Source organism: Meriones unguiculatus, chromosome 2 (assembly GCF_030254825.1).
Source record: "Meriones unguiculatus strain TT.TT164.6M chromosome 2, Bangor_MerUng_6.1, whole genome shotgun sequence".
Taxonomy (NCBI): domain Eukaryota; kingdom Metazoa; phylum Chordata; class Mammalia; order Rodentia; family Muridae; genus Meriones; species Meriones unguiculatus.
Window position 1 is genome coordinate 164,212,024 of NC_083350.1, and position 13,959 is coordinate 164,225,982.

General features: G+C 36.7%; 1 protein-coding gene across 3 annotated transcripts in view; it reads left to right on the forward strand.

Moving 5' to 3' along the window:
• The window catches only part of Rnf13 (ring finger protein 13), an 89,554-nt gene extending 76,410 nt beyond the window's left edge, over positions 1-13,144 (forward strand). For all 3 annotated transcript variants that reach the window (XM_021646715.2, XM_060378342.1, XM_060378343.1), the window contains 3 exons: positions 2,181-2,274; positions 10,985-11,065; positions 11,513-13,144. In XM_021646715.2, coding sequence (XP_021502390.1) covers positions 2,181-2,274; positions 10,985-11,065; positions 11,513-11,877 — 540 coding nt within the window. In that variant the 3' untranslated portion in view covers positions 11,878-13,144. The remainder of the gene's footprint in view (positions 1-2,180; positions 2,275-10,984; positions 11,066-11,512) is intronic.
• Positions 13,145-13,959: the final 815 nt, after the last annotated feature.

Consider the following 13,959-nt stretch of genomic DNA (forward strand, 5'->3'; position numbering starts at 1 on the left):
ACATGTTGTGAATTCTGATATAATCTTCCAGCTCTGTGACATCCTTTTGTATTCAAATTTTATAAATGTCATTTGTGTCTGTGGGGAATGCAATTACATGTCCTTCCATTTAAGTTCATGCATTTGTCTGCTTTAAATGCATAATTTAATGATTTCAGTATATTCACAAAATTGTGGAACTTTGACTATAGTTGTCTGTAGTTTTGAATTCTTAAGTTTCTAAAACAATGCTAAGCAATAGAACAGAATGTATTATTTTTAATCTTCTGATAGCCAAATTCAACAAAGGAAGAAGAAACAGGGGAGGTTAATTTGAATACTATGTTTATTTAAGATTGAAGTGTTTGAGGCCTCAAACCACATATCTAACTCTGGTTTTGTCTTTCATTACTGTGTCTTGCGCACACTCTCACTTGGATTGGCTATGCTCTAATACCTGTTTGTTACATACAGCGGGAGCTAGTGCAGCTCTACTATTTAAATTGGTGTTTGATTTAGATATAATTTCCTAATGTTTGACTTTATATATTACACTCATAATTTTAGCATATTCCTGATAAAATATTCTTTTGACTATTCTGTTTTTTTCCTGGTACATGGCTGTTACTTTAATATGCCTGTGGTATATCTGTATTCCCCTCTTTTTTTAAACCCTAAGGTGTCATTCAGTTTTAATTGTCTCTTGTAAATAGCATGGAATTGGATTTTTCCTATTACATACTTCCTTAAAAAATGATGAACCTACTTCTTTTATATCTATTATTGTCGTATATTTGGATTAATGTCTACGTATTTTTCAGCTTTCTTTTATGTAAATTTAGATTATACAACTTTTCCTTTACCTTTTTCTTCTTGGTTTAAGCGCTTATAACATATTGCTGTAGATTTTTTTTTCTTTTTAGAGCCAAGGATTTATACAAGGGCCATGTATAAACAAGTCAACCATTCTACTACTGAATTATATGCCTAGCATCACATTCATGCTGTTATTTTTTAGTGGTTATTTAAGACATTGAAAATATTTAACTTTAATATCAATATTAATTAATATTATAAATTTATTAAATGGATATTAAGTCAATAGGGTTGAGATAAAATAGGCCACACACATTTAAGTTGTACATCTTAGTAAGTTTTAGCACTTATATGATTACATACATATGTAGTCAAAAACACGGGTATGAAAATATTACCATTACAATCAAGATGATGAGATGTCCACCTCAAAAAAAGATTCTCATGTTTCTTAGTAGTTCCTTTTGCTCTTTGATGTCTCTTTTAACCCACAAACCTGACTTTAGTCACTGCAGTTTGTTTCAGTAGCTTTGTACTAATGGTATTATGATTATGTGGTCTTTTGAATCATTCAACATAATTTTTGAGATTTATGCAAATTGTTGAGTATATTGATTAGCCATTCTTTTATTTTTGAGGTATTCTATACCTGTTTGCCTGGTGCCCACAGACACCAGAAGAGGGCATTGGATCCTCTGGAACTGGAGTTGTAAGTGGTTATAAGTCTCCATGTGAGTGCTGGAAACTGAACCAGGCTCCTTTGCAAGAGCTGCAAGTGCTCTTAACCACTGAGACATCTCTTCAGCCCCAACTTCACAGTTTTGGTTTTTTTTTTTTTGACCAATTAATGTACTTCTAATTTGAAGTCTACTATTTATATTTTTGTAAACAATAGTTATAGACTATTTATAATGGCAATTATAATTTATAAAGGCCCTTCAGTAAATGAGGGGTAAAGTCAAGGCTGCCAAAATAGCTCATAGAATAAGGCTTGTGACCAGAGTTTGATTCCTGGGACCCAGGTGGTAGAAAGGGAGAACCCATTCCTCCAAGATATCCTCTGAGTTGGGCATGCTCACAGTGGCACATGCATGTATGCACATATACATACAGAGCAGATACATAGAGAAATAAATGTAATAATTTTAAGACAATAAATTTATTTAATAAGAAATTCAAAGGATAATATTTAAGTTAACTAATCACTTTTAACTTGATGATTTAATAATATTGTCATTAGGATTGAAATAAACTGAATTGGTGTTACAGCATAAGCTATCCAGAAACTTAAAGAGAGTTTTTTTTTTTTTAAATTTCAGTGCCAGTTTCCGATTTGTATAATTTAATATCTGACCTAGGTTTTTTTTCTTTCTTCCTGTCTTTAGATCACAAAATTTGTTCAGGACAGACATAGAAACAGAAGAAACAGACTTCGTAAAGATCAACTTAAAAAACTCCCTGTACATAAATTCAAGAAGGGTAAGTGAATATTTCTGTTTCCTAAATGGTAACATTTAGTGTGTTTCAGAATGCATGATAACCATACTTAATACTAATTTATGAGTCTCTGCTATATACCATTCTTAACACTAACTAACATTAATAATAAATATTTGGGGAAAGATATTTTATGGCAGAAATCTTAAAAGTAATAATGAAAAAAAAAGTATATTGCCACCACCAGTGCCAGTAGCTCTGGACACTTTCCGAGAAAAAAGTGCTTTCTTCCCTAAGGTAGTCCGCCCTCGTTTAACACTCCTATGCGCGCAGCGGCCATGCTCTATACTACTCTGCTGTGCTGATGAAGCCCTAGAGAGCGATTACATGTTGCACTCTCATGTCCTTTAATTTCCATAATAATATGCAAGGACATGGAGAGTCACAGAGGCTGGACCTGTGTTGACACAGCTGGAGAGGAGTCGAGGTTTAAACCACCTTCAGTGTTCTGCGCTTAGTGAGCTTCAAATGTGGGTACATACTTGGTAATGCTTTGGGCTAGTACTTCTCAGGCTTCAGGTTTTTATATATACAAATTAAATGTTCTGTTTAAAGACTGTTTAAAGAAGGTTCAAATAGAAAAAGCATTAAAACATAGTTCTAGAGCCTGGAGAGATGGCTTAGTGATTAAAAGCACAGGCCACTCTTCCTGAAACCTGGGATTCAATTTCTAGGATCCACATGGTGGCTTACAAGCATATGTGACTCCAGTCCTGGGAGAATCCAACACTCTCTTGTGGATTTCATGGGCACCAGGCATGTACATCGTGGACAGACAGACAGAGAAAAACCATCTGTATAAATAAATGAATGAATAATAAATAAAAAGCAAGTTTTATTTTCCATATAGCTAAATGCTTTATTACCATTTATAATTTTATCTTCTGAAAAATATAACAAGAAAAATGGGAAAACATATTTCAGTTTTAAAAAGGACAGAGATGCTATAAAACTGTACTCCACATGAGGTGAGTTACTTAAAAGTTGTTTATAGACCACATCAGTGTGAAAGTCTACCTTTAGGAATCACTTTGTAAAGCTCCATTTTGTATATTTAGTTTTGTATTTCTTAATTCTACCCAATGACCCAACTCCGTGCCCTTTCTTTCTTTAAACAAAACCAAAACCAAAAGAAAGACACACACAAATTCACACACTCAAAACTCTGCAAAAACACACACATACAAAAGAAAACCAAAATATACAGGCAAAGACCAGTGAGACAAAAAAAATTTCCAAATAAAGCAATTTGAGTCAGAAAGTCTACAAAAATATCTTTGAGTTTGCTTTCTGTTTTTAACTACTCCTGAGCATGAGGCCTGCCCTTACATGTGGCTAATATACCAAGGGAGAAGCGAGCCATGGTGGCGCACAGCTGTAACTCCAGCACTCAGAGAGGCAGGTAGATCCCTGGGAGTTCCAGGCCAGAGTGAGTCCAGGACAGCCAAGGCCACACAGAGATACCTTGTCTCAAAAAAAAAAAAAAAAAAAAAAAAAAAGTGGAACTCCATTGGAGATAACTCATTTTTCCTGTACATGAGTGTATTAGTTATAGATAGCTTCTTGTCAGAGGTGGTAGTCCATGTCTGCTTTTCCCTCTCAGTGCTATGACCTACCTTAAAAACATTTTCCCCTAAAACAAAGTAGTTTTTAAAAGTTGATGTTGAGGGCTGGCAAGATAGCTAGCTCAGTAGGTAAAGGTGCTTGCTTCCAAGTCTGATGACCTGAGTTTGACCCCTAGTATCTACATAGTGGAAGGAGAGAATTAACTCCAAGTGTGTGCACACTTGCACACAAACAATGTGAAAAAGAAAGAGATATTGAGACCACCCTGGGTTAAAATAGTTTAAAAGGGGTTTACAGCATTGGCTTTTTCTCTAAAATGAGTAGCCATTGTAGGATTTTTAAGCACAAGTAGCACCTAAATTAAATATTGAAAAGTTCTTTTCTTTTTTCTTTCTTTTAGCATTCTTTAATCTTAGCTCTTGGGAGGCAGAGACAGGTAGATCTAGATGAGGTCAAGGCCAGTCTGGTCCATACGGTGATTTCCAGGTTAGTGGTACAAAACAAAAATCTAATCTTAAAGAGCAGTTGGTTGTACCCATAAGAGCCATGCCACTATTACACCAGGGTGTTCAGCTTGCCTGGTGTGTCATTGCTTTGTAGCACATAGCTTCCTTATTTGAACAGGACTATCAGCAACAGTTCTTCTCGGGAGTCTGCATAGTCTAATTAGAGAAAAGGGAGGGAACTTTCAGCTTGGTCCCAGCCTCATTTCTCCATGTCCTGCTGCCAGTGCGTGCGTTCTTTAGAAAGAGCGTCCTACCATCTAGCTCTGGTGTGCAACCAGTAGCAGTGGGAATAAGCTTATGGTCTGTAGGGTGCCAGGGGACAGATTCCTTTGCCAACAAGTCATAGGAAGACAACCTACTCCCAGGACTTAAGTTCTTACTTAGCAACCCTGTGACTCCTGGGAGTATCCTTTTCTACCCAGGCACGGTGACTTCAGTCAGGCACTTCAAGTGATAGTTTTACCAGCCTTTCAGACACCTCTCCAAATCTGTAAGACACAGAGGGCTGGCATTTACAGAAGGTGGGAAAAATCTTTGAAGGCCTGCTGCTGTCTTTGTCTGCTGTTAAGTGTTCACAAGGTCCAATATTGCATGAAAAGATCCTATCAGTTGTATCAACTGTGGTTTATACAGCAGCAATAGATGGGGCACTAAACCATCTAACGCTATAACCAACAGTCATTTTCTATGAGCCACTTGATCTCTTTTTCTTGGTGTGTTTCTGCATCTGCTATGGAGACTCTGTGCATCCCTCTAAATACTCAGTAGTCCAGGTGAGGCTGGCTTGTGCTGTTTCACCTGGATCAGGCCCAAGATGGAAGCAAGAACAACAGTCTCTTGCGCCTGCTGTTTAAGCACAGGCTCATCTGTGGCCCTTTCCTTTTCACTGCCACAATTGGTTACTGAAAGCCTCAGTCTGTGTAAACAATCTCCAACCCCAATGTACTCTTTTTTTTTTTTTTTTTTTGTAACAGAGAGAAATGTATACAGAATACTGTGTGTGTGTGTGTGTGTGAGAGAGAGAGAATAACTACCCCTAGGCCAAGCTTAATCTTTTTCATCTGCAATATTTTTAGTACTTATATTTTCTCTGAACTGTTGCTCAGACAACAGTTTTCTGCCTTCCAGAAACTAATAACAGCATTTGTTTTGTTTTAATTTTTGCTCAGGAACTTCAAAGACAGGCTTTGCCACATTGATCTTCCAAATGGCCCAGATAGACCCTTTTGTTTGTTTTGTTCTTCTTTGCTACTCTGCATTGCTTTAGGACTTTATAAATTCAATTTACATGCTGGCCTGCCATTACGATGTGCTAGAACCCCTTCTATTTTATAAAGATTACATTCTGCCCTGAAGCTCAGCAAATCCAGGAAAAGCCTTTTATTTTTTTCTTCTTTTTACACTTATTTTGTATTGGTGGGAGGAGTATGGATGCCACAGAACACATATTAAGGTCAGAGGACAAGTTGAATCTCTCCTTCCACCATGTGAGCTTGCAGGTCAAACTCAAGTCAAGGGGCTTGGTGGCAAGTGCCTTTATCTGCTGAGCCAGGCCACTGTTTCCCCACAATAAATCCTTTTTCTTCTCTTTAAATAGGAAATTTTATGTGGTTTTCTTTAATGTATGTGTGTGTGCTACATGCGTGCCTGGTGCTCAGTGAGGTCAGAAAAAGTATCAGATATGCTGGAACTGGAGTTATGTAGACTGTTGTGAATTGCGGTGTGGGTGCTGGGAGTCAAGCCCAAGTCCTTTAAAGAGCAGCCAATACTTTTAACGACTGAGCAAGCTTGCCAGCCCCAGGCCTGCAACTTCCTAACTGTGCTGTGAAATAGTCCTGTCATGCATCAAATTGTCATTTCTTGTTGCCCAGCTTGCTCAGTAACACCTGTCCTTTCACTATTGTCTTCCAGTCCCTCAGTCATCAATAAACATGTGCTCCTAATGACTTGCATGGGCCAGTCCATCAGAGACTGATGTCTTTTTTATCATCTCAGGTTACCCAGTCTTTGTCTCAAGGACGGATGAGTGGTTAGAATTCTCTTTCTTCACTTCTGTGTCACTCGTATTAATGCCTTCTGCACCCATGTCTCACAGCACCATTAAGTGTTTGTCAGAGGACACTAGCATTCTTTGCTTAAAAATCTTCTCCACTTTAAGATTTCAGATGTAGAGGATTGGGTAATTAACCCAACAAGAGCTCTGTAACAGAGATCTAATTTGTGCTCTTTTCTTTGCATCCTGCCAACTCTAGATGAAAGGCCAAAACCTCCATCTCATTTTCTCCTTTTTCCACCTTCCTTGCCAAATCAGAGGATAATACTCATATGACTTTTTCCCAACACAATTCCTCTTGTACTCTGACAATTTCCTTCTTGGCACATAGCTGAGCCTTAGTTACATGCCTTACTGCCCACAGCAGAAACCACAACATCTGTCACAAACTGCTTATGATCTCATCTCATTTGTGCTTTTATGGATTGCAACATATTCTTTAGTCCATCAGCTATTTAGCAATGGAGATGGGCCTGTGTTCATCCAGGAGGCATGGCACCTAACACCACATAGACGAGAATGGCCACTCTTTAAGTGGCCTGCTCTCAAGTGGCTTGGCCTTTGTTTTATAGCTTATCTCTCATTGTTTGGAACATGTAATTGTCACTGCAGCAAGGAGGCACACAATCCATATTACATAGGGGAAGTGGCTATATCAAAATTACCCCACATATGCTCTACCCTCAGTCAGATCACCCTCAGGTACAGTCTATCATTCATACCACAGGCCATACAATTTCCCCAACTCACCTTTCAGCCCCTGTTCAGATGCCAATTGTGTTGCACAGCTTTTCCTGAGACGGCATGAATAAACATTTATGCCCCCTACAAAGGGCATTGATGACAGACCACAGAAATAACTCCACCTTAGTCTAGCTTGGTGACCCAGTGAACTTATTGGGGTTACTTACAGGAGTGTGTGACTTAGAGAGTCACATGTCTTTACAGTGCACCCCAGCGTGGGTGATGACTCAGAAAAGCTGTATCCCCAAGTGCCTGCAATACACAACTTACTAGCAGATAGCTCTGCTAGAGGGTCTTAGGTCTCCTGTAATTGTTTCCTGTTTTATATATAATCTTTGAAAAGGGTCATAGGAATTTTTAAAGTCTTGTGAGCTTCTGGAATATGAGTCTCTGTCCTCCCTGCAGGAATGTTGCAGTCAGAGGACTTAGCTACCAACCACTGTTTCTAAAAATCCAAAACAGTAAATTAAGAAGTGAATTGACATGGACCTATAGGTGTCTTAGTCTTTTTTTTTTTTTTTTTTTTTTTTTTTTTTTGTTACTCTGATAAAATACCATGACCAAAGCAATTAAAGAAAGTCTGTTTGGGCATATAGTTCTAGAAGGAAGATTCTATGATTGTTGGGAAGTATGACAGCAAGCAGCAGCTGGCATAGTGGCAGGAGCAAGGAGCTGAGAGCCTGGACCCTGCTTAGGACAAGTCATCTAGGAAAAAAAAAAACATTTTCAGAACAGTTGGTGAAATTTGAATTTACTTTGAATGCTGTTAATACATTCAGATACTAAGAAATTCATGACAATAATGTGATTATGCTTTAAAAGTTCTTATTTTCTATATAGTAATATTTAATAAAATGATATGTCTCAGTATTGGCTTTTAGGTTTTTCAGTTTTTATTTGGCCAGTACTTCCTCCAGCATGATACAGTAGAAAGAATGAAGGACAAGACCTCATTCTACAAATTGGACAAGACCTTGAGAACCCACTTAACATAACTTCCATGATAATATTTGTGCTATGCATCTTGCTCAGTTATGAAAAAAAGCAATGCAAAACCATGTCTTTTCAAATAAGGAGTTCCTGTGGGCTGAAAGCAAGTCCAGAACTGTAGTGCCATGATCCGGTAGGGCAGGTGAGCTTCAGGATGCCCTAACTTCTACAGAAAAAGGAACCTGAACATGTGATCTACCATAGCTACTGTGTCCTGCAGGGTGGTTCCTTTCAGTTGCCAAGGTTGATTTTTCCCATTACCTTTGTAAGTGAATATGTGCCTGTTACCATTAGATGCACCTTAAGAAAATTACAAGGAGGAAAAGTATGATCCTGTTTTCATTTTCCAGGATAAACATAAATTTATATGTAGCTCCGTGAAAGTATGATTCCCTATCACAATGCCACTTTCATATATTGTAGTTAGTGGTCCACTGATAAGATCACTCTGTTGGCTGAACACACTTCTTTATTTTCACACTTAAATATTTTTCTTTTTTATTAGTATATAATCATTGCACAAAATATAAACACACTTCTTAGACTATAGTTAGTCTTTGAATAAAGCAGTCATACAACTTTTTAGGATAAGATATACTCACAGAAATGTGAACAAGGTCATCATATTTAGTTATTTTACTTATTTTTGGCTAAAACAAAAGGCTCTTACAGCCAACTTCCTTTTGTGGTTGGTTTTCTCCTAGTCTCTCTCCCATTCTTATTCCAGGTTACATTTTTCTAATGTCAAGTAAAACACTTAAAAAGTTCATCCAAAGCTTTAACTTTTTATTTTATACATTACTTTTTATTTCACCCCAAGCTTCTGTTAGCTGTTTGTTCATAAAATTTCAGGTGATGGGAACTGGATCATTGCTTTTCATTCTTATTACTGTATTACCCAAGCCAACTTTATTACTTAAATCCTGAAAGTGCCAAACAGTAAGTTAGTCTTACAGTCTCTGTATTTACCTGTATATCTCAGGCCTGTTTCCTTTCAGTTCTTTGTTGATGGTTTTGAAATATGTTTTAATCCACCATTTATTCCTCTGCTTGGAAGGTCTTGGTCGCCCTCTGTTGTCTGCCGTTTTACCTTAGAACACTCATGTTGGTATTTAGAGCTTTTCATAATCTGCCTCAATGATACTCAATTAACTTTACCTTCCATTGTCATTTATTATTTACTCTGCATGACTCTGGCAAATTTTTTATTTGAAAATGCTTTATATTTGTTTACTCTTCCAATAATGTATTTCCCTTTTTGTAAGTTCAGTGTACACTTAAGGCCTTATTTGAATTCCTCTTTAAGAAAGCTTCTTCATTAGTTTCTTGGGTTATGGATTATGACAAACACAGTAGCTTAAAAGTATAACAAATATATTACTTGTAATTCTATATACAGTCTCTGTGGCCATACTGAATTCATGTGAAAAATCCAAGTCATTCTCCCTACCTACCTTGATCCCTATTAACACAGTGGTTTCTAACAGGGATATTACAAGGTCTAAGACGAAATGTTTGAGATGTCCGGTAACATCAGTCATGACTTAACTGCTTAATGTGTGCAGACTCTACCCTCAAAATCCATGTTAGCGATCAATCTGTGTAATTATAGGGTATCATAAACGTTAAAGCTCTTTAACATTTCTAATTAAGACCTGTCTAATCAGCCTGACCAAACTCCACATGAGCATGTAACATGTGTGCACATGAATTTGTTAGTGTATTTGATAGTGATAATACAGTAAGCAAAATCAACTTGGTACTAGTAAAACAACAACAAAAAATAAGTTTCTTTAAAGCTGTCTGTTTTGGATTCTTCTTACAATGTGTAAATTGACTAGAGGACATCAAATGACTTGCCTGAAAAGAGCTATTATTCCCTTTTATATACGGTGCCCATCCAGACTATCTTCCCAGATAGTGGATTTATTTCCAATACCTTCTAAAGGTGTTATCCTTGTGTATGGCAGGCAATGAAACTTCTGTTTCCTAAGGTTTTTTTTTTTTTTTTTAATTTTTTACTAAACTAAACTAAAGCAGTCACTGAGGTAACAAAGCATTTTCAAATCTACCCTCCAAAAGTAGCTGTATTTGAAAGTGCACTACTTTGCTTCCTTTAAAATGTATCCTTTGAATCCCAGAAGATCTATGAATTAAAGAAACCAGCTCTATAAGGCAATAAACAAGGGAACACATAGTAGCAATGGCGTTACTGTTAAGTAGCCGTTTGATGAATACCTATTTCTCTGGCCATTTGTTTGCATATCAGCCTTATGACACCACAGAACTGCTACACATTGGTTATTTGAAGCCAAATGTGCCTTCACTTCAAATCTACTTTGATTAACATATTACACGTGTTTAAATGTTTTAATGTGCTTTTGTGTATGTGTGTGCGTGGGCGGGGGACATGGATGTAGGTCAGTGGTGAAGCTCCTACCTAGCATTCCTGAATTTAGTCCTGTCACCAGCCATAAAAATGAGTCAGACCTTGAAAAGTTTAGTGAAATTTTGTTAGTATAAAATATTTCAAAACTAATATTTGAGTGCTTAGGTAAAAAACTAATGTAATTGTGACTCTTATGAAAATCATTGACAAAGACAATCAAGATAAACAACTCTGACATCTATTTTTAATTGCCTTATTTGGGTAAAAGGCTAATTAATTAAAACTTCAGGTTCTAGAACTTGAAGTAGCTCTTTACGTCAGTCAGAACAACAAAGGCATCATTTAGAGACAATCACAGCATTTTGATTGCTTTATTTAAAATAAAAGTTTGTAAAGTTTCCGTGAACCTATCTACACATTTTTATGTATAATTCTCTATTCCAGGAGATGAGTATGATGTGTGTGCCATCTGTTTGGAGGAGTACGAAGATGGAGATAAGCTAAGGATCCTCCCTTGCTCCCATGGTATGAGTAATCACACAGTGCTTTGAGCTTGGGTATAATTCGATTTTGAGTTCTGTGTCAAGGGAAAAGAGACAGAAACGCAGAAATATAGATGGGAGTCTATAAGAATACAGTAACTTATGTGCACACATAATGTGAACAGATCACAACACTGAATAAACATAGCAAGAAATTAAATGTAATAGTCTCTTAATACTACATAGTGTTATGCAGGATTGACTCGAGGAATGTTGATGCATCTTACTTTCCATATTGCAATGTCATCCTTTTGTGTTGTGATAAAAAGAAAATATTGCATAAAAATAACAAATTTCAGCACCTGTTAATACTGGGATCATATACTTCAAGAGCATTGTATGTCCTGCTGAGCCAAATCAAGCATTGTATTTGAAAATAAGTGTTTTTCCCAGAATTGTTGTACTGAAGGTGTATATTTTGCTTCAACAGCTTATCATTGCAAGTGTGTAGATCCCTGGCTAACTAAAACCAAAAAGACCTGTCCAGTCTGCAAACAAAAAGTTGTTCCTTCCCAAGGTGATTCGGACTCTGACACAGACAGCAGTCAGGAAGAAAATGAGGTGTCAGAGAACACCCCTTTACTTCCACCTTCAGCTTCTGTCAGGACCCAGTCATTTGGGTCTTTGTCAGAATCCCACTCACATCAGAATATGACAGAGTCTTCAGACTACGAGGAAGATGACAATGAAGAGACCGACAGCAGTGATGCAGACAATGAAATTACTGAACACAGTGTTGTGGTCCAGCTGCAGCCTAATGGTGAACAGGATTACAACATAGCAAATACTGTGTGACTTCCAGGTGGTTGGTTTATTTCTTTGAAATGTTTATTTAGGCATATGAGTTAATTTTTCTGCTCCCTTTAGAAGTTTCTGCAGAAATAACTTATTTTTTAGTTTTCTAGTGTAATCAAGTTCCTGAAACAGTCTACTTGATCTCTGATACTTATCTCCAATAGTATACATCCATTTCACTAACAGTAACAGACTGGTGCTGTAACTCAGGCATCAAAGTAGCTCTCTGGGGATGGTGAAATGTAGCCAAGACACTTTAAAAATTCTCAATATAGCTTGAAATGAAGGCTTAGATCATAGTATGCAAATGTTGTCTTATACATGAAGTCTGCTATGGTCATCTGGCATGAGCTAAACAACTCTCACTTCCATAAAGTTGCCTAGCATTGTTGGGCTGGCACATGTCTCTTCTGATATTCTTCCTGTGTCATGATTAGTGAGTGACAACAGGCAATTTAGGTTTTTTTTTTTTCCTTCATAGCACCACAGAGAAACTAAAAGCTGTCTTTTTCCTTCCTATTCCCAAGTAGTTATTCTTCATAAGAAAGGTCTAGTGTAGATTTCAAATTCTTTGTTTTAAGGTTTCAAAACCACTATAGTGTTGAGTTTGATTCCACAGGAACATCTTTGGACCTTACTTTTCATATTTCAGTATCCTTTTGTGTTGCAACTTTTAAAAATGCTGCATAAAAATACCAAATTTCAGCAACTGTTAATACTGAGATTATATACCTCTTCATAAAAGTATCTTATGCTAGTTAGCCCCGCTGAACCATGTGCAGAGGGAATTGTTCAAGTATTGGATTTGAAAATAAGTGCTTTTGTTTAATAGAACTAATGTATCGAGGCAATGTATTATGAAAAGCTAAATTATATAACACTGTAACTATGTAGAAAATATACTTAAATATAATCAGAATGCTAAGACTTTTTATATGGCCTTGTATGATGAGAGCTTCAATGTTAATAAATGTTTTCCACTTTAAAAGCTACAAAGTATTTGTTTTGATGAACTCTATCACATTAGCCTTATATGTAGGGTGCTAAAGGAAGATGATGGAGATCATAAATCACCCAAGAATTTGATAAAAAGGTTACTTACTACTTGCAAGCATTTAGTCTTATCCACCAAAGTTACCACTGTAGCCAAAATCATCACCCAAATAGTGCAAATGAGGGTACTTTGTTGTAAATTGTGGCACATTCTTTATAGTAGATGCATCTAGTGACATGGAAAACTGAATAAAATCATGTTGTAGAATAAGTATATGAGGTGTATGGACCTTTCATTATTTTTTAAATGCATTTTAAGAGAAATGTAATACTAGAAAAAGAAATTTTAATTTTGAGTGGTTTCTCTTTAGAATTTTTATATTGTTTGTTTGTGTTTTTTTGCTTTGGTTTAGGTTTTTTTTTTTTTTGAGACTGTTTCTCTGTATATCCTGTCTGTCCTGAAACTCAATTTGTAGACCAGGCTAGCCTGGAATTCAGAGATCCTCCTGCCTCTGGCACCTGAGTGCTGGGATTACATGCCTGCACTACCACCACCAATTCTTTTCTCTTTTCTTTCTTTCAAGATTATTTGTTACGGTAATAAAAGGAACATTGTACTGACACAAAAATATACATAGACAAATGGACTAGAACAGAGGACCCAGATCCCAGATACAGGGCTAGGAAACTACAGCCACCTGTTTTTTGACAAAGATGCTACAAATACCCATTTGTTCATTTTCAACAAATGGGGCCAAGAAAACTGGGTATCCACATACAGAAGAATGAAAACTGAACCTCTGTACTTTGTACAAGTCAATTCCAAATAAAGCAACAATTTGAGTGGTTAACTTGCAATTCTCAATTACTGGAGAATAAAGTTGGGAGTAAACTAGATAGAGGAATAGGTAAGGATTTTCTGTATAGGACTCCAGTTGCTAAGGAAATAAGGCCAACAAAGGACATTGTTGATCAAGTGAAGAGGAAGCCTACAGAATGGAAGAAAATCTTTGCCAGGTAGCTGATAGTGGTTTGGTTATGTACAGAATATATAAAAGCGCTTAAAAAGCTAAAAAATAAAAAATAGAA